Source organism: Mirounga leonina, unplaced genomic scaffold, assembly GCF_011800145.1.
Source record: "Mirounga leonina isolate KUSES-001 unplaced genomic scaffold, KU_Mleo_1.0 Mir_195, whole genome shotgun sequence".
Classification (NCBI taxonomy): Eukaryota; Metazoa; Chordata; class Mammalia; order Carnivora; family Phocidae; genus Mirounga; species Mirounga leonina.
The window spans coordinates 12,756,044-12,774,860 of NW_023270490.1; the positions used below are offsets into that span (position 1 = coordinate 12,756,044).

Genomic DNA, 18,817 nt, shown 5'->3' on the forward strand with positions numbered 1-18,817 from the left:
GAGGCTGGGAGGACAGCACAGGGGTCAGGGCAGGAAGACCAGCCAGGTGGAGAACGGCGCCCACAGGTGTGGACAGGCTTCTGTGATGGTCAGCTGTAGTGTGGACATCTGCCCCACTTGTTCGGTGCCATTATGCATGGGCACTACGTAACACTCACAAGGAGCTCTTTGTAGATCTGGAGATTTACTGGTGATACTGTGATATCAGAAATGTCATGCCTGAGAGTTAGTTTATGACTACAATATAATTCCTAGAAAGATAACTTTTTGTGCCTTCATTGGTCATGTTTGTTTGAATAATAACATGACTTTATTGAAGTGGTATTATGGGGACACCAAAAGTAGCCTTTTGAGATGTTGTGACAAAAACTTTCCTACTTGAATAATATTCCACCCACTCCTATTTACAGAATTCTTTACTCTCTCAGTTAGCATTCACCAATAGACAACTTGTATTTGCTTGATATATCAGAGATGCTGGAATATCTTTGGAGGGTTTTGCTCTCTGGTCTCTGCCCAAATTTTAAATGAGCCAGAAATGGCCTCCTGAATGCCCTATGAGAGGGTGAGTAGGAGTGTGCTGTGGGTACCTGTGACTGGGATGAATGACCCTGCCCCTAGCCCACCCTCCATATAGCTGTGCCCTGTGCACTCCCAGGCATCCAAAGTTCCCCACTGTGTCTGTGTGGCCACTTCCCATTCAAGTTGTGTATCAGCCTGGTGTTGTTCCCTTTTTGCAGCCAAACCTTTCCCAAAGGCCTCTTCCCCCAGGCACAGCCCCTGCGCTTCATCCTCCTCTGCAGGCTTCGACTACGCGCATGATGCCGAGGCTGCACACATGGCCGCCACAGCCATCCTGAACCTCTCCACGCGCTGCTGGGAAATGCCCGAGAACCTCAGCACGAAGCCACAGGACCTGCCCAGCAAGGTTGGTGGGTCCCCTACAAGGAGCCCCTCTGAGGCAGAGACAGGCTGGTGGGACTTGCAGTCAGGACCACATGCCCCTGCATGAAATGCACTTAGGGACACTCAGTGTCCACTTGGCAATTATCATTCTTACCTTTTCTTCCTCCTGGTAGTGGCTCACGATGACCAGAGAGGTTGGATGAGTCCCCTCTGAGAGCTCTGTGTGCTGTGCCTAAGGAGGACCGAATGGCTATGCACACACATATTCCTTCATGTTCTCCTAAGTCTGAGGGTCGGGTTTCCTTGTGTTCCCCTGAGTCTGAGGGTCATTGCACACACGTGTGACCTCATCTTCCCCTGAGTCTGAGGGTCATGCCCACACACGTTCCCATGCGGTCCCCTGAGTCTGAGGGTCATGCCCACGCACGTTCCCATGCGGTCCCCTGAGTCTGAGGGTCATGCCCACACACGTTCCCATGAGGTCCCCTGAGTCTGAGGGTCATGCCCACACGTGTGACCTCATCTTCCCCTGAGTCTGAAGGTCATGCCCACACACGTTCCCACGTGTTTCCCTGAGTCTGAGGGTCATGCCCACACACGTTCCCATGTGTTCCCCTGAGTCTGAGGGTCATGCCCACACATGTTCCCACGCGTTCCCCTGAGTCTGAGGGTCATGCCCACACACGTTCCCATGTGTTCCCCTGAGTCTGAGGGTCATGCCCACACACGTTCCCACGCGTTCCCCTGAGTCTGAGGGTCATGCCCACACACGTCCCCATGTGGTCCCCTGAGTCTGAGGGTCATTGCACACACATGTGACCTCATCTTCCCCTGAATCTGAGGGTCGAGTACATGTCCTTGTGTGATCATGGTCAGCCTGTCTCAAGGTTTTGTGATGTTCGCAAGACCTGAGAGAGAATGGAGGCTCTCCACGTGAATTTCAGGAAGTGGCAAGTCAAGATTCTTGCTTCTCAGAGGTTCTTCTATTCTTGTTTGGCTCTGCTTCCTTCCAAGGGAAACACTGTTCTGGGCTTTCTGTAATGCTGATTTAATGTTCCAGAAGGCACACCTGGGAAAGGGTGAAATCGCTAGCGTGGATTCTTGCCTCCACAATTGCAGGCTGCGGACATTGAGGTGGATGAGAATGGAACCCTGGACTTGAGCATGCACAAACACCGCAAGCGAGAAAGCGCTTTCCCCAGCAGCAGCAGCCCTGGTGTGAAGTCTCCCGAAGCCTCCCAGCGCCAGAGCGGCACCAGCGCCCCGAGCAGCTCCATGACCTCGCCCCAGTCGAGCCAGGCTTCCCGCCAGGACGAGTGGGATCGACCTCTGGACTACACCAAGCCCAGCCGCCAACGAGAGGAGGAGCCCGAGGAGGTGGGTGTGGGGCCTGAGGGCTGGTGTGAAAAGTGCTTGCTTCTCCAGGAAGAGCTTCTCCTGACTCAGACTCTCTAGCTCCGCCTGAGGCTCCTTGATCCATCCTGTGTAAGGCTGCGCCCTCACCCTTAGCCTCACCTCCCATCCCAGCCTCTGGCAGCAGTCAGGGCAATGTCCATGGGCCTCTGAGTTGCTCTCCCTGCCCTGGAACAGCCTCCTCCCTGTTGACCTTCTCTACTCATACTCCTGCCCCTGCCCGCATGGGGCCTTGCTACCTCTAGGAAGCTAGGAGTTGGCCTGCCCTCCTGGGGCGTTTTTCACCCTCGGCCATGCTGTGGTCTTGTCCCGTCTAAGAGAGAAGTTGTCTTCTCGCTTCCGTGGATTCGGTGATCATCACCATTGTGGGCCCTTGGAAAGCATGGGGAGAAGGAGGGCTTCTTTCACATCCCATGGGAAATATTTGGGAATGGTTCCAAATTCCTGGGTTTTGTGGCCTCCCTGCAACCTGCTGTCCAGATAGGGATACCCTGAGTTCTGGCAGCAGTCCCTGCTCACCATCCACAGGACAACCCAGCCAGCTGGCTCCTTGGACAGAGGACCCCCTGTGGTGGGCAGTGGCCTGAGTCCCAAGACCAGCACCACCTGGTAAAGAGCAACAAGCCAGATGTCTTTGTCAGAGCTGCAGTCTGGGGACAGGGGGACATCCCTTTCTAACCACTCTACCCTCCTGAGAGTGGGACGGGTTGAAGGCTCTTCCCCACAGAGGTGTGCATCCCGAGTAGCAGAGCCCAGCTGTGAGATGGCAGACTCTGGGGAGCCTCCACACAGTGTGGGCGGGCCTGCAGGTCCCCTCCCTTCTCCCTCCCCATCCCTGCCAGCACCCCACCCACCAACCCCAGAAGGGCAGGGGGGACGGTCCCTGTGGAAGATCCCTCTCTGGGAAACTACCATCCTGCAGTTCAACCCTCCCTCCCCCAGCTCCCTCTACATACCTCACATGTATCTCCACGTTATGGAGGAGCAGACTGGGCCCTGGGCTGAGGTCCCTTGGCACAGTGGTGGGGCTATAACTTAGGGTTAGGCCCCAGAAGGGGGACACCTCTCAGACTGAGCCCTGAGTGGAAGGGGCTGGCCTGGGACATGGTCTCCTGGGACCGTGTCGGTGGTTTTCTCCCTGGTCACTGGGAGCCCAGTCTGAGGCCAGGTGGGGCCCTCTTATGGGGGAGCTACCAGTATAGTCTGCTCTTACCTTGTTCCAGTCCTGCCCCCAGGTTTAAGCCCCCTTCCTGGTGACTGCAGCCCCTCGCTTGGCCCCTCCCTGCCCCTTTCCATGACCCCCAGCTCAGGCTGACATCCGTGGCTGCCTTGCCCCTCCCCTTCTCCTTTCACACACCCTCTGAGCACCCCAAGACTCATGTCATCAGTCTCAGAGGTCCTGAGGTCCTTGCCCACAGAAGCCTGCCCCCATACTCCTCCCCACCGTCATTCTCCACCTTAGAGCCTCAGCTCACTCCCAGTCCCTTCCTCTCCTCCAGCCCCCTTCTGGGCACAGGTGGGTCACCCCCAGAAATGCCTCCCTCATCCAGGCATTCCTGGCCCCTCTACCATGGCCCTGGACCCCTGACTCAGACTCTCTAGCTCCGCCTGAGGCTCCTTGATCCATCCTGTGTAAGGCTGCGCCCTCACCCTTAGCCTCACCTCCCATCCCAGCCTCTGGCAGCAGTCAGGGCGGTGTCCATGGGCCTCTGAGTTGCTCTCCCTGCCCTGGAACAGCCTCCTCCCTGTGTTTCTGGGAAGCTGCCATCTACCCTGAGGACCCAGCTAAGGCCAGCTTGCTCAGGGGAAGGACCCGCTTCCCCGTGCCTCGTGTAGTGATCGTTATCAGTGTATCCGTGCCAGGAATTGCACCCCCCTGACACTGACGAGATTCACGGTCAGGTCCCAAGAGCCTCCGCTGCTCTGGGCTCTGCACTTTGGATCCCCAGAAATCCCGCAAGGGGCTGCTAGTATCTCAAGTTTGAAAGTGTACCATCTGGGCCCGGAGAGGTTGAACACCTTGCCTGAGACACACACACATGCCAGCACTGGGATTTGGACCAGGAACGAGCACAGACCCACTTGCAGGGTGTTGACCTTCTCTACTTTTGCCCTTATTCAACCCTGTGTCCATAGTGTCCTGCCCTCTGCTGGTTACCGATCCCCTCCAGACCTAGAACTTGAGCTTATGAAGGGCCTGCTGTGGTCGGGGCCTGGCGCTGGCTGGGAAGGTACAGGGGGTCACAAGGTCACATTTTGTATGCTATTGCTCGCCTTGTGTTCTCCTCGTCATAGCATCTCAACAAACACTTGTTTGGTGCTACTGTCTGTTGAGCCCCAAGGAGCTGCACTCTGTGTAGGTTCTTGTGTCTAGAAGGTGGCCCAGCGGCGGTTAGGTGGAGGTGACCCACACGCCCGAGGCCGTGGGAGGGTGGCGCAGCTGGCCGCACTGGGCAGCATCCAGGCCTGCTCATCCCTGAGGCAGCTGAGCAGCTCTGGCCGAGGTGGGGGAGCGCTCTAGCCCCTCAGGGGTGCTGTCTTCTGTGCTTTCTTTTTTGGGGGGTAAGGCTTCCTCCCTCATCCAGAAGGCAGGAGACTCCAGAAAATGTCTCTGCGAACACTGTTTGAAGGGTCCCTCTCCCTCAGCCCCCGGGTCGGGCGCCCGGCCCCCCGCCAGCTGGTTAAAACGTCTCCCTGCTGGTTTTTTGCAGTCAGAGCCAGCAGCCCATTCTTTTGCTTCTTCTGAAGCAGATGACCAGGAAGTGTCGGAAGAGAGTTTTGAGGAGCGGAAGTATCCTGGGGAAGTTACCCTGACCAACTTTAAGATGAAGTTTCTCTCCAAGGAAATAAAGAAGGAGCTGCTCACGTAAGTCCCCACCTGGACCAAGAGGAGTCCCCGAGAACCTTCATTGTCTGGAAGAAAGCGTGCCCTGGTCTGAGTCCCTAATGACCGGATCTGCTCAGCCCCAGGCCTTGTCCCTGCCCCAGCTTAGCTCCGACCATCCTCTTGGCCGGAGAGGTTGGGCGTCCTGCACAACGACCCTCTTGAGCCTGGCAATGGGTGACAGGTTTTCCGTCATCTCTGCGCTGCACTTGGATCTAACACAAACTTCTAAAGTGTAAGAGTAAGGAAGAGCTGCTGTTCGGGCCCAAAGAGCAAGACGAGGGCCAAGGGAAGCTGACCCTCTCCCGAGCCACAGCCATCTGCCCTGGCTTACAGAGCCCAGGCCTAACGTGCACTCTGCTTTAGGACTCAGTGCCCTCGGCTCTGGCAGCCCAGCTAGCCCCTTTGAGCTGGTCTTCACGGGGTCCAAGCAGATGCCATTGCAGACTGGGGAAGCTGCTGGTAGATAGGAGTCACCCTATGGTTGGATGCCACCCCACAGCCTTGCCCTGTCGGCTCTTGACACTTTCAAGCTTGAGATAATAGCAGCCCCTTGCGGGATTTCTGGGGATCCAAAGTGCAGAGCCCAGAGCAGCGGAGGCTCTTGGGACCTGACAGGGCGAGTCAACCGCTCTTGGAGAAGCCCGTCTTCTACAGGACTGTGGGAGCTGGCATCTGTGCCGCCGGGGACCCAGCCTTCCCCTGTGCTCAGTTTGCCCCTGGGGTTCCTCTTCTCCTTGCTATGAACCAAACTTGTAGCTGACTCTTCCCAGGCTCTGGTCTGGGACCTTGTCCTCAGGGAGGGTCATGCCGCTTTAGGAAAGAACCGCCGGCCTACACGTTCATGCAGAGGCACACACGTGTGCATGCAGAGGCATCCTAGCTTCAAGCTGAGCTTGAATTCGGTTCCTTTTTCCTCCTTGAGTTAAGTTGTGTGGGAGAAGCTTGCAGTCCGAGGACCGAGGGGGGGAGTCGCCCCTTGGCTCGTGGGTGAGTCAAGAACAAGTGTCGGCCACTCTCCCCGAGTGGGCTCCGCCCGGGGGGCAGGCCTGGCAGGTGTGCCTTGCTCTCTGTTCTGTTCTGACACTCTTTTTCCTTTGTTCAGCTGCCCCACCCCTGGCTGTGATGGCAGTGGCCACATCACCGGGAACTATGCCTCTCACCGCAGGTTCGTCCCTGCTCGGGTCCAGCCTGGCCTGGGTGCTGCGTGGTGGGTCTTCCCCTCCCCTCCTCTGCTCCCCCTCTGGCTCACCCCAGTGTCCCATCTCTTCTCTTTCAGCCTCTCTGGTTGCCCTCTTGCTGACAAGAGCCTCAGAAACCTCATGGCTGCCCATTCTGCTGACCTCAAGTATGTCTGCCCTCCTGGCCTCCCGTCTCTTGGGTGGCTCCCTTGCTCTGTTCTCTCCTTCCATGAGGCCCCAGCCAAAGTCGGCCTTCTCCAGGGCTCCAGCCCCAGGGGAGCCCCTCCCAGCAGGATGGGGCAGAGAGACAGGCCATGGAGGGGCCGACCTGCTTGCCGGGGGCTCCTGCTGCCGCCGCCTGTGTGTCTCTGCTCTGAGTGTTGCTGTCTGCCTGTCCCTTGCTGCAGGCCCCTGTGCTGCCCTTGGCCCTGCCGACTGCTCTGAGGACAGAGGGCCGGAGGACCTGCCTCCAGCTCCTGATGGCCCAGCCCACCCTCCCTCTCCCGAGGACCCAGTATGGGGTTGTCTGGGCCTGCTTCTGTCACTGCCCTTGCGGTGTGGGAGAAGCCCAGAGCTGGCCTTGGCGTCTAAGTCTTGCTGTGGCTCAGCGGGCTTCAGGCTGCGCGGCTCTTGCTAAGGGATCTGGGTGCTGATGATGCAAGAGAAAACTCTTTGCCCTGCCCTTCTCCTACGACCCCTGCAGCTGCTTCTGTCTTGGCCCCTGGTGATCCTCCCAGATATGCCTCTCCATGCTCATCCCCTTCTCCTTGCTGAGCATCCCCTCTTTCTGCTTTTCCTCCCTGTCCCTAACACACAGGCAGGCCAGACCTTGTGGGCACCAACTAGCCTGCTTGACTGCCCTGCTCAAATGTGATGGAAGCACCCAGAGGTTTCCCAGGTTATCAGTGTCCTCTTGGGGCTGGAGTTGGGGACTGTCATTGCCTTTGGTTTTTATGCATTCAGTTGAGCCACTGTGACCCTGAGCCATGCAGTGCTGATCCTGGGCTCCCAGGCTGAGCAGAGGCTCAGGAAGGAGGTCCTACTCTTGTCCTCTCAGCTCACTCCCTCTCCAGGGGTGTTCGTCCCTCCCTTGAGCCTTCATATCGGGTGCCACTGAATCTAGGCTCATTCCGTCTGGGGCCAGATAGGAGCCGGGGCCCTAGGGCCTCTAAGATGAGGAGCTGTTGCTGCCAAAGGCTTCCAAGGGGCCTGAGCTGATTTAGAAACAGGGCAGAAAGCTCTAGATCTCTAGAGTGCCCCCATCCTGCCAGCCTCCTCTTTGTCACTCTGGGGAGGCTGTTCTGGTCCCAGCAGCCAGAAGCGTGTCATTGCCCCTTGTTACCAATGGGGCCCTCTGTTCTGGGCAAGGTCCACCACGAGAATCGTCCTAAGAGCTAACAGCTTTAACGTGAACATTTTCTGAGGCTCAGCTCATCATGGCAGATTCACATGCTCACTCATCCACTCCCGGGTCCAGCCCCAGACAACAAGTTGAAACCATCGGTCCTGCAGGCTCAGGACCCTCTTCATCCACCTCCCCTCCCTTTCCTTCCTCTCTTCTCCTAACGTCTTTCCCATGTTTTTTTTTCCTATTTCCTTTCCCAATTCAACTTGCATTTTAACTGTAATTAGTTTTCATGGTTTTCCAGTTTGAGGGCCAGAATGATTTTAGAGCTCTCAGACCTTTCTTCCTGCAGAGCAGGGGCTCAGGGCCTGGTCTGGGTCTGGAAACATGGCCATCTGGGAGCGTTAGTGCTCGTCTACGACAAAGAGCCTGTGAGGAACCTTAACCCAAACTTGTTTAGAAATAGCAACAGAAGGTCTTGTGTGGAAACAAGTCACTCATCAGCTTTGGCAAGGTCTGGGAAGGTGCCCTGACTCCCCCCAAGCTCTTCTCTGGCCCCAGAGCTCTTTCTGTGGGAGTCAACTCTGTCCTCTCGGGCCACAGCGAGGGCTGGGGGTGATGCGGGCAGGCCTCCAAGATGGTCCTGGCGTGCTGGTGCTTCCCTCTTCTTCCTCCCTCCTCCTGTCCAGTGGGCATCTTGCAGAGGCTGCTCCTGACCAGCCTTGTGGCGGTGATGGGGGAAGGTGACCTGTCCCCAGAGAGGAAAAGACACCTACATCACTGCCTTGCAAATGGGGCTCCTTTGATGGCCTCCCTATCAACAACTGGGTGCAGTGACAGCCTCAGATCATGTGTTTTCTGTGCTTTAATCGAATCCCAAGGGCATTTGCTCTTCCCTACCAAGTGCCCAGTGTGGTCAGGGGCTGGGGACACAGCTGCCTTGGGCCACTCAGCCCAGTCTGTGTGTGGGGAGTTGAGGTGCAGGGTGCGTACCCTGCAAGTGGTGTGATGGGGGCTCTGACAGGTGGGGGTGGCCTCCTCACCATGGGACAGGGATGGGGCTCTGAGACGAGACCTGGTGTGCGCTATCAAGCTATAGTGTGTCCTTTAGACACAGGATTCTTCCTCTTGCCCAGACAATGCACTCAGAAGCAGATGGTGGGGTTCCTGCAACTGATCCTGTGGGTCCTCAGGGGCATGAGAGTGGCTGACACAGCCAGTGCCCAGCATGGATACCTGCTTCTCTAGCCACATGAACATCATTTTCTACTGGCCACGCCTTTTGGGAAAAGCCATTGAATTGGGCCTCAGCAAGGAGTGCATATGCCCCCCGCCCCCGCCGCCCCTGGTCTGGAGAAGGTGTGCCTCAGTGGGCCCCCTTGTGCTGGGACCTGGCAGGGACCATCCCCATGTACATGCTCTCTCCTGCCAGCCTTACTCACAGGTGCCACGGGGGCTGCACCAGAGACCAGACCTGCACTTACTGGCATCGAGGCCTGGGGCTGCTGATGCCCTGCCCACCACCTGCAGCACTGAGCTTGAGTTCTGCCATGTTTTCCCGAAGCCGAGAAAGAGTGGAGCCCCAGGCGGCCACCCGAGCACCTGCAAACCCAGGAAGGAGAAGCACCCTCCTCAGTCTCTGCACTTAGCCTTCCAGAGAGCAGGAACAGGGCTCCTGCTAGCGCGGGCCATGAGAACGCTTGGCAGGGCACTCTGAGCTGAGGAGGGTGCAGGGAGGCATCAACGGGGCCTTGGCCTCAGCGGAGAGTAGCGTGAGGGCATACCATGACATGCCTGAAGGACTTGGTGCCCACAGCAAGGGGCCAACCACTGCAGCTCACACCCTGGGACCTTGGATGATGCAGAGGCACAGAGTGTCCCAGCAGGACCTTTGTACGGGTTGGGGGTTTTTGTGAAAGGAGTGAAGCTCACGTAGATGGAGGTGGTGTGTGGTTTCTATTAAAATGCAAAAAGCTTCTTGCCCTAGACGTGTGTGGGTTGAAATGTGACCACACATGACCAGAGTAGGAGCCATCATAATCTCATAGGGTTTGAGTTATCCCTAAATCCGACAGGAGGGCGATTGGACTGGTGGGCCTGCTGTCAGCCCAGGGAGGCTTCCCACGTGTGGCCTGCAGGACAGGGATGAATGGGATGCCTTGAGAAAGACAGTGGGATTGGAGAAGAAGCTGGTGGGATGGGCATTGACCCCTCCCATGTTGCCACACCAGCTTTGCGCTTCCTCTGATGGGAAGAGGCAGTTCTGGCCTGCTGAGTTCTAGGAGGCAGCCGAAGAGCTGTGGGGGGGTCCTTTGGCTGTGCCGGCTTCCTGCTCCAAATGCCAGGTGCTGCACTGGCCGGTGGAAGAGGTTGCTGAGGAAGGGCTGTGGGCACAGCACAGGAGCCTAAGTGCCTTAGGGAACTCCACTGACTGAGAGGCAGAGACCCGTGTCCTGTTTCAGCTGATGTGAGTCCCCATAACCCTCTTGGGCCTCGGCTCCCACGGTTTCTTCTCTGTGTGAGGATGAAACCAGAACCCGCAGATGAGTGTTCTGTGAGATCCCAGATGCAAACACCAAGGTCCTGCTAGGTCCCACAGGGTTGGAGCTGCGCCCTTCCATGGAACAAGGTACAAAGTGGCAGACCTGCTCTGGAGATTTTTGGTGGATCCACCTGCAGAATCAGGCACACCTCCCCATTCTGCTACCAGCAGGAACTCACTCGCTCTTCTGCCATGGACATACAGGGAAGAATAATTTAAGAAAACCCATACTTTTGTATTAAAGTGTAATTTTCACTTTCTATGGGATATGTTTGTCAAACATTTTGGACGCATCAAGTTAGGCTTCTGTGTTTGTGTCCCCCTCCTCACCCTTGGCCAGTGCCTGCCACCGCTGAACAGCCTCTGGCTGTGGGACTTCTGCACTCACTGAGAAATCCACCTCTAGGTGACGGCGCTGTGGATGGTGTGTCATGCGTGCTCAGTAGACATCAGTTCATTCGCTCAGATGGTGGCAATCCTCCATGAAAACAACCCCTCTTCCTCCTAGTCATGTCAAGGAAGATGAGCCCATCTTAACTGTTAGGGTTGCCTTTCTGAATGCTGTTTAAAGGCCCATATGTGTTCTGGAACCTTCTAGTCCAGCCTAGAACCCCGTCGAAGGCTGAAATGGCAGCCCGTGATTCCTGCAGTGGAGATGTACTCGTCTTGGCCTTCTTGGACCCACCGGGGAGACCGGGTGGCAACGTTCTGAAGGGCAGGCGTCATGGCAGCAGGCTGGCCAGGACCGCACGCCATTTCTGAGACCAGTGCTGAGGAGGCGGGTGGGCCCGCTTGGGGGCTGGGCACCGAGGGGGCCTTTCTGGTCAAGTGTCTTCCCTGGCTCTGGTTCCAGCTCCGCTGTCCTCCACAGGTGCCCCACACCCGGCTGTGACGGCTCTGGCCACATAACTGGGAACTACGCCTCCCACCGAAGGTGAGCCTGCCGAGCCCGGGGTGCCAGGCCAGATGGAGTGGGATGGGTCTCTTCCTCAGACAAAGTTGCAGCGCTCCAAACAAGACAATAGTGTTGCCGGCAGCTGGAGCCTGGTTCATCTCTGTCTCCAAACAAGACAATAGTGTTGCCGGCAGCTGGAGCCTGGTTCATCTCTGTCACCTGAATTGATGTTCCTGAGCCCGATCAGGTCGCCCTCTGCCACCAGACCTAAAGGGCTCGTGGTGACACCTCCTGCCGTTGCCCTCCTGCCCTTGAGAGTGCTCCAGGACAGAAGTTCCCTTGGGATCCCCTGGGGGTGGCTGGCCACAGAGCTGGAAGGGATGGGTGGAGCAGATGGGTGGGAGATGTTGCCGTTCTGGGACCACAGTGGCTTTTCTTCCTTTTTCAAAACTAGCTTGTCAGGCTGCCCTCGTGCCAAGAAAAGTGGAGCCAGGGTGACACCCACCAAGGATGACAAGGAAGACCCCGAGCTGATGAAGTAAGTTGGGGTCTTGCTGACTCCTGTGGTTGTTTTGCAGAATTGGGATGTTCCTGTATGTTATAATTTTAGAAAGCTCCTTCTAGACTCCTTTTTCATTAGCACAGCTGGTCAATGACAATGCCCATTTTTACCGAAGTTCTCCTACTGTGCATGTGGACATCTGTGAAGCTGTGAGCTGTGTGTGTTGTATCAAGAGCACGCAGAGGCACTGGCTTCCGTCTGGGCTCCTCAGATCTGGGGGTATTTGATGGGGCCAGGAGAGGCAAAGGGCCCCGCTGCCCATGCACCTGGGGGGTTACCTGGGTGAGGGCTCAGGGCATGGAGCAGCCCCCCAGGGTGCTCATGGGTATTGAAACCTGCACAGCTGTGGTCTGATGGGAAAGGACAGGTGCAGGAGTCAAGGAGGAGAGGATGGTTAGAAAGATGATCAGTTTTTGAATTGTGTGTGTCTGCACACTCACATACCTTTGCAGGGAGCTGGTATGGAAGGGGGGAACCCAGGAGGGTCACTCTGAACTGGGACCTTGACACTGCTGTGGGGAGGAGCAAGGACATCCTGGGCTTTACATGATCAAAGCCCTTGATACCCACCACTGACCATCTCATGGGGGTGCCTAACGTGTCATCAGGGGGATTGTGTGTGAACTCTGACCCTGTGAGTGCGCCACTTGGTAGGGGTTGCATCATTGCAAGTTTATGCTTCCAGAAGGGAACTTGCCCCCTGAAGCCCCCCCCTTGCCGGTAGGGGCAAGACTGGGCCACAGGGGCAAACAGAGTGACCCACCATTCAATTTTCCCAGGACTTTCAGAGCTGACAGTGAACAGAGCACTGGGTCCCCTTGCCAGCTGAGGAGTGGAAGGGAAGGGTTCTGGCTGCGTCGTGGTGCAGGCCTTGGGGCTGGCTTGGTCAGGGCATGGCCAGGCAGGTGCACAGAAAGCCCAGCTGCCCTGATTGCGTTGCCTTTGGGCCAAGAGTAGCTGGATGCTCACCCCTGCTGAGGGGAGCAACCTGGACCAGGAGTCAGTAGCTCCTCCTTGGAGCTCACCCCAGCTGCACCTAAACATCTGCTTGGCTACAGAGGAGAGACCTGATTGACCAGCATCACATCCTTCCAAGGGGCTGGCCCCACCAGCTGTTTGGTGTAAAAAGGCTGTGGCTTGTTTATTTAATTTAGTTTTTACAGTAAAACTATAATGAATGCTAACTCAAAAATGCAAAGTATGTGGATGTTGGTGTCATGAATGCAGCCCACTAAATGCTGGGATGGAGGAAGAACATTTATCCTTCTGAGAAGCCATATAAACACAAGCTGCTATGGATTAGAAAGGATCCTGCTGTAGGGTTATGATAAGTGAATTGTGCTGCATTTGCAAATGATTAAAATCAAGATCAGCATTTTTCAAGTTAACTGGGAAAAATGGTTTTCCTCCTCCTAATGTGCTGTCAACTTCGCTTTTTAAAAAACAAGATTTTTGCAGCCAAGTGGAGAATATGACTTAGAAGCAGGTCAGCATTTACAGGATGGATGAAGTTCCTAATGGCTCCATGGCAAGGCGGGCGGGGGGGGTGCCCATTCAGCACCTCCATTTTATAGGGCCTCCTTCCCAGCCATAAACTTCAACTGTATTTATAACAACAAGTGCAGACCACAGCAGAAACTTTAATCGGTGCGTCAGGTCCTGTCGAGTGACGGGATTTTGTGAGCATGTGCTTGCTCGCTGTGATTGTGGAAGGCTGGTGGGGGAAGAGTTCCCTTTTATGACATCTTGTGTCTGCACCATTTGAGATTAAGTCATGTCAGTAGATTGTGGTAAATCCCTTTGGCCAAAATGAAATAACTGGCCATAAAAGTTTGTGGATGTTCCAGTGTGGGGGTTAGGAGCTCAACGCCCATCGCCTGTGGAGAGCCCCCCACCCCCACCACTGTCTCCAGCCACACCGACATCTGACAAAAGAGATGCGCCTCTGACCTTGGGGTCCTGGCGGCCCCACCACTGGCTCACCTGGGAGGTACAGAAGCTGACTGACTTGGCACCCCACACACATCTTAGTGTGAGGTCACCTGATAGCTCTGAAGATTTGGATACTGGATGTGGAGGGGAAGAAAAACAGTGTTGCTGTCCACATGTCTGAAATACCCACTATGAATAAATTCCAGGGAATCATTCCTGATGAGGAAGGTTAGGGTTTTGCAAAGAATGTGAGTAAAAGGAATTCAGATCCAAGTCTGTGTTGTAACCGTGAAGAGCTGCCTCTCATTTGGTCTTTTGATCTTGTTCTGTTGGGTGCTCAGATGTGCTTCAGTGTCCATGGGACCCCACAGCTGGGCGGTATCCAGGTGTGAGGGGCAGACGTAGAGTGGATCCTCCCCAAGCTCCTTGCAGGGCCCATGGCAGTATCTTCACTCTGGACTGCTTGCCGAGATGACCTTGGACCGGCTCAGGGCCATCCTGCATGTCTGAGGCCCATGTGTGTGGGACAAAGACGAGAGAGGGATGGGCACCAAGGGAGGAGACAAATGAGGACGGATCCAGGCCAAGGAGGCTAGGAAAATGTCTGCAGTGGCCACCTTGGGGGCAAGGCCATAGTGTGGGGGCAACTGCTGGGCAGCAAGGCCCCGTCCCCTCACCTGCTGCAGCAGGAGCCCCCGGGCGGCCCTTGCCCTCCAAAAGACTTCCTGCCTCTGACTTCCCCACCCCAGAGACCTCTCCCTAAACTGGGGCAACATGTCCCTTTTCAAGGTACTGTGTGTTTGGCAGGTCTGCAGCCCCTAAAAAGTGGGTAAAAACGAATGGCAAATTATATGAGTCTCTTTTGCTGGAGGGAGAAAACTGAGAACTTGCAGGTGCAGGATCTCATCCTCGGTCAGTTGTTGGTTCCTAGGTGGTCCTGAGCTCAGATCCCATGATCCTGAAATGTTGGTGCTCAGGTATCTCAGGGAGTTCCTGGTCCTGGTCTGTCCTGAAGGCCATGAAGGTGGATGGCCAGAGCCCTCTGCATCAGCTGGTTTTCTGTGGTGCACGGATTCCAATGGCAGCATGAGGGGGATTCACTCTGAACCTTTCTCCAGTTACCTCACCTGTCCCTGGGGCTTGTGTTATTTCTTCAAGGGATTCTCTCCTTGTCCTGGAACAACATGAACAAAGGAAAATACCATTCCAAGCCAGCCTCGGGCAGGAGGCACAATGGAATGTCTGAACCGAATCTTTCTTGCATGAGCCCTGTGGCCTGGGTTCTTCCTTCCAGAACACACATTTCAGATGTGGCGAAGCTGGGACATCTATGGACATCATGCCTTGACAGTCTCATTTTGGGATGCTGTGGGGTGATGGGGCCTCTGCTGTCCCCACACTGCATGGCTGCATGTGCACTTGTGACCTTCTGTGACCCCCAGGGCCCCCGGCACTTTGCTTGGTGCAATCCCCAGGGTGTGGCCTCCACATTCCTGGGGTGATGTAGACGTGATGTGGCAGCAAGGTCTAGGTGTAGACCCAGAGGCTCCAGAGAGCTAGCCCAGGGCCCAGGGGCATCATGGCTCCTGAGGGGTGGAGAGAGAGGGTAGCTGCTGACCTTCCAGGGATGCAGGGGGCGTGAGGCTGTGGCTGGAGAGGGAACATGATCTCTGCTGCCTTCGTGTCTGGTTGGGAAGGCTTCAGGAATCACTCGGACAGTGGGAGTTTATCCAGGAGCCCCCAGCAGTCTCAGTGTCTGGCTTGGGAGAGTCTCTGGGCTTCTTCTCCCTCCTCCAGTGCCCTGTGCTCACCTCTGACCTCTTTGTGCCAGGTGCCCTGTTCCAGGCTGTGTGGGGCTTGGTCACATCAGCGGCAAATACGCCTCCCACAGAAGTGCATCTGGCTGCCCACTGGCCGCACGGAGGCAGAAAGAGGGTTCCCTTAATGGCTCACCCTTTTCCTGGAAATCTCTGAAGAACGAGGGGCCTACCTGCCCCACTCCAGGCTGTGATGGCTCTGGCCACGCCAACGGTAGCTTCCTCACCCACAGGAGGTAACTGCCCTGCACACCCTGTGTTTCATCGGGACCCCAGCCTTGGGCACGTGAGCAAGGCTCTTCAGGAAGGGCCAGACTAGGGCTCAGTCGTGGCCTATAGTTTCTCTAGGGAAAAGCAAGGCCCAGAATGGTAGCCGACTGGGGGAAGCCATAGACAATCTGTTGGGACGAGATCATGGTGTTTGTGACACGTGTCACCCCATGTGGCTACTGTCATGAGCCCCCTTCTACAACCCAGTAGAGTCCCTCCAGCAAGAGTGAGCAGAGCCCTGAGTCTGGTGTGTGCATTCTGGAAACAGGCTGCCAGCTTCTCATGAAAGGCTTTGTCATACCTCATGCCCTGCCCCTCCCTCTGGGGCCTCTTCTTTGACTTTTGGGTCTAGGCCTCTGCCTGTTGTGGAAGGGACATGGTGGCGAGAGCCCTCCCTGCCTGGGCTCTCGCTTGCCCCCCAATACCTGCTCCAGGGATGGGGGGGCCTTGGATCCCCCCATTCTCTTCCTCTGTGTGTCAGGCAGCTGAGATGTTGGCCGAGGTGCAGGGGGTTACCACACAGTCCTTCAGAAACCTTTGTCTTTCTTTTGTTCTGCCTTTGTCTCTCCACCTACAAGATTAATTAGCTCATTCATTCCACAAGCCTTTACTGAGCGTCCACTACATACCAGGCCCTGAGACAGAGCAGAGAACAAGAGTTGATCTGAGCCAGGCGGGTGGGGCACCGACTATAAGCAAACAAATGAGTGAGGTACCTAGGATGGCCAAAGGGGTGGATGCTGTGGGGAGAATAGTGGCAGGGAGGAGTTAGGGAGGCCTCTCTGAGAAAGGGGTAAGGCGCTGGCCCTACACCATCTGGGGACGAAACTTTAAGGCAGTGGCCAGAGCTGGGAAAGGCCTGGGGGCTGGAGCCAGGGAACAGGGAGCAAAAGGAGATAAATGAGAAAGTTCCAAGCCAGGATCCTACCAGGCTGCCAGCCAGTGAGGACTTGGTTTCATTATGATGTGTCATCTTGGCCTGGCCCTTGGTGTGTGACTTTGGACTGGTTTTTGGTGTGTGACCTTTGCTTCCAGCTTATCCGGCTGTCCCAGAGCAACCTTTGCTGGAAAGAAGGGAAAAGTCTCAGGGGATGAGGTTCTCAGCACGAAGTTCAAGACGAGTGATGGTAAGGTTCCTGTAGTTCCTCCAAGTGATCTCTGTAACCTGGGTGAGTGAGCAGTGCTGGTGGAAGGGGTTAGGGAGCCAGAGTCCCTCCTGGAGTGAGTCATGGTGGAGACAGACCCCTGACCTGAGCCGACAGGTCTCCCAGCCTCAGCTCTGAACCCCTGGTTGCCTGGAGTCTGGGCTCCTGGCCCTCAAGTGGCCATGCTTGCTCTAACTTGGGTATTGGTAAGTGTTGGCATCAGAGAACCCTGCAGGCGGCATCAGAAGCCATGTTCTCGGGGTTTGTGGAGTTGTGAATTCAGTTTCAAGGAAGAGGGAAGCTGAGGAAATTCAGCACCACCTGGAAAACTTCCATCTTTATCTTAGCGATTAATACCTGACAGAGAGATTTATATCCTCCTACCCATCACCCAGGGTCAGGAGGCAGATGTAGGCATATGGCTACTAGTCTCCAAGCCCGACTTTTCCAGCATGACATGTGGGATATGAGCTGCCTAGCATGCCAGGCCGGTTACCTCTGTTTGGAAAGGGTCCTTTGTTCCACCTAGAAAATAGGCCTCTACTGCACCCCCACATGCTGGCCTGGGCATAAAGCCAAGAGCCACAACCAAGGTTTTTCTCTGGAGCAGTATTGGAGAATGATGAGGAGATCAAGCAGCTGAACCAGGAGATTCGCGACCTGAATGAGTCCAACTCTGAGATGGAGGCCGCCATGGTGCAGCTGCAGTCCCAGGTGGGTGGCACAACTGTAGTCCCAGGTGCAGTCCCAGGCGGGTGGCGCAGCTGCAGTCCCAGGTGGGTGGTGTTGCCACCCAACCCAAGGGGGTCCTTGTCCTCAGCCTCCTCTTCCATGAGGCAGGAGAGCTGAGCTCGTCAAGGTTGCTGTTAGGCTGAGCTGACAGTGCAGCTCTCAGGGACACTCAGAACAAGCCACACCTGCCAGCTTTGGTAGTTCTTCTAGCAGTAGGGGTCCTGGGGTGCCCATGCTGGGGGTCCCATCAGGGTTAGTGGTCCCGTCAGGGTTGACTGCTGGCCCTGTCAGTAGGAGTAGGATCACAGGCTAGGTTCTGAGGACCTGGCTGGGAGGCTGATTCTACCCCAGAGCTGCCATATAGCAGCTTAGTAACCTGGCAAACCTGTTATCAGTCTGTACCTTGATGTCCTTACTGGTAGAATGGGGATGATAATAGGAATCAACTCTGTGAGGTTGTTGTAAGATAAACGCATTTCTATGGGAAAGTGTCTGACCCCAAAAGAGTCACTATTGTTGGGTGATAGGGTTACAAATTACTTTAAGTATATGTGTCATATCTCTCTGATTTCCCCCAAATGAACACTGGTCATCAGAAAAAAAAATGCAATGAGGGTCTTATTTTGAAAAGAAGCCCTGTCCTTAGCTGTTGAGTAAGGGGCCAGAGCAAGAGCTGGGGCACAGAAGGAGTGGCCACACATAGCTCTGTCCCCTATGGCTGGAGGGACAGAGGGACAAGGAGGTGACTGGGCCCTGCAGGATCTGAGGGCAGAAAGGACAGATGGGAAGGTAGCCCTTCCCAGAGGCTGCAGTGTGACATATTAGAGCCCCATGTATCTTGTTATGCTGTCTCTTCTTCCATTGGCCAAGAGGCTTTTATGCTGACCTCCTGTGACTTGGAAGCCTAGATAAAAATAGCATCCGCCCGTAGAGATCAGGAAGGGTCTTTGTCTGCCATGCACCATCTTCCCCAGGCTCACAGGCAGTAGAAGCAGAGGAGTATTGGGGCATCTCTGGGTGCCGAGACACATCACTGGGTAACCACCACCCTCTGTCTCTCACTGCTCTCTCTCTTCCTGAAGTAACCTTGGGACAGCACCTCTGATGTCTTTTCTTTTCTTTTTTAATCCTTTCTTTCTTTTCCTTTTTCTTTCTTTCTTTCTTTCTTTCTTTCTTTCTTTCTTTCTTTCTTT

At 55.6% G+C, this 18,817-nt stretch overlaps 1 protein-coding gene across 1 annotated transcript in view; it reads left to right on the forward strand.

Moving 5' to 3' along the window:
• The window catches only part of MYT1 (myelin transcription factor 1), a 37,478-nt gene that overhangs the window by 16,872 nt on the left and 1,789 nt on the right, over positions 1 to 18,817 (forward strand). Inside the window, exons 10-19 of the mRNA XM_035025637.1 lie at positions 804 to 928; positions 2,026 to 2,283; positions 5,031 to 5,185; positions 6,309 to 6,371; positions 6,483 to 6,551; positions 11,143 to 11,205; positions 11,621 to 11,704; positions 15,492 to 15,713; positions 16,783 to 16,874; positions 17,503 to 17,606. Of these exons, the coding sequence (XP_034881528.1) occupies positions 804 to 928; positions 2,026 to 2,283; positions 5,031 to 5,185; positions 6,309 to 6,371; positions 6,483 to 6,551; positions 11,143 to 11,205; positions 11,621 to 11,704; positions 15,492 to 15,713; positions 16,783 to 16,874; positions 17,503 to 17,606 (1,235 nt within the window). The remainder of the gene's footprint in view (positions 1 to 803; positions 929 to 2,025; positions 2,284 to 5,030; positions 5,186 to 6,308; positions 6,372 to 6,482; positions 6,552 to 11,142; positions 11,206 to 11,620; positions 11,705 to 15,491; positions 15,714 to 16,782; positions 16,875 to 17,502; positions 17,607 to 18,817) is intronic.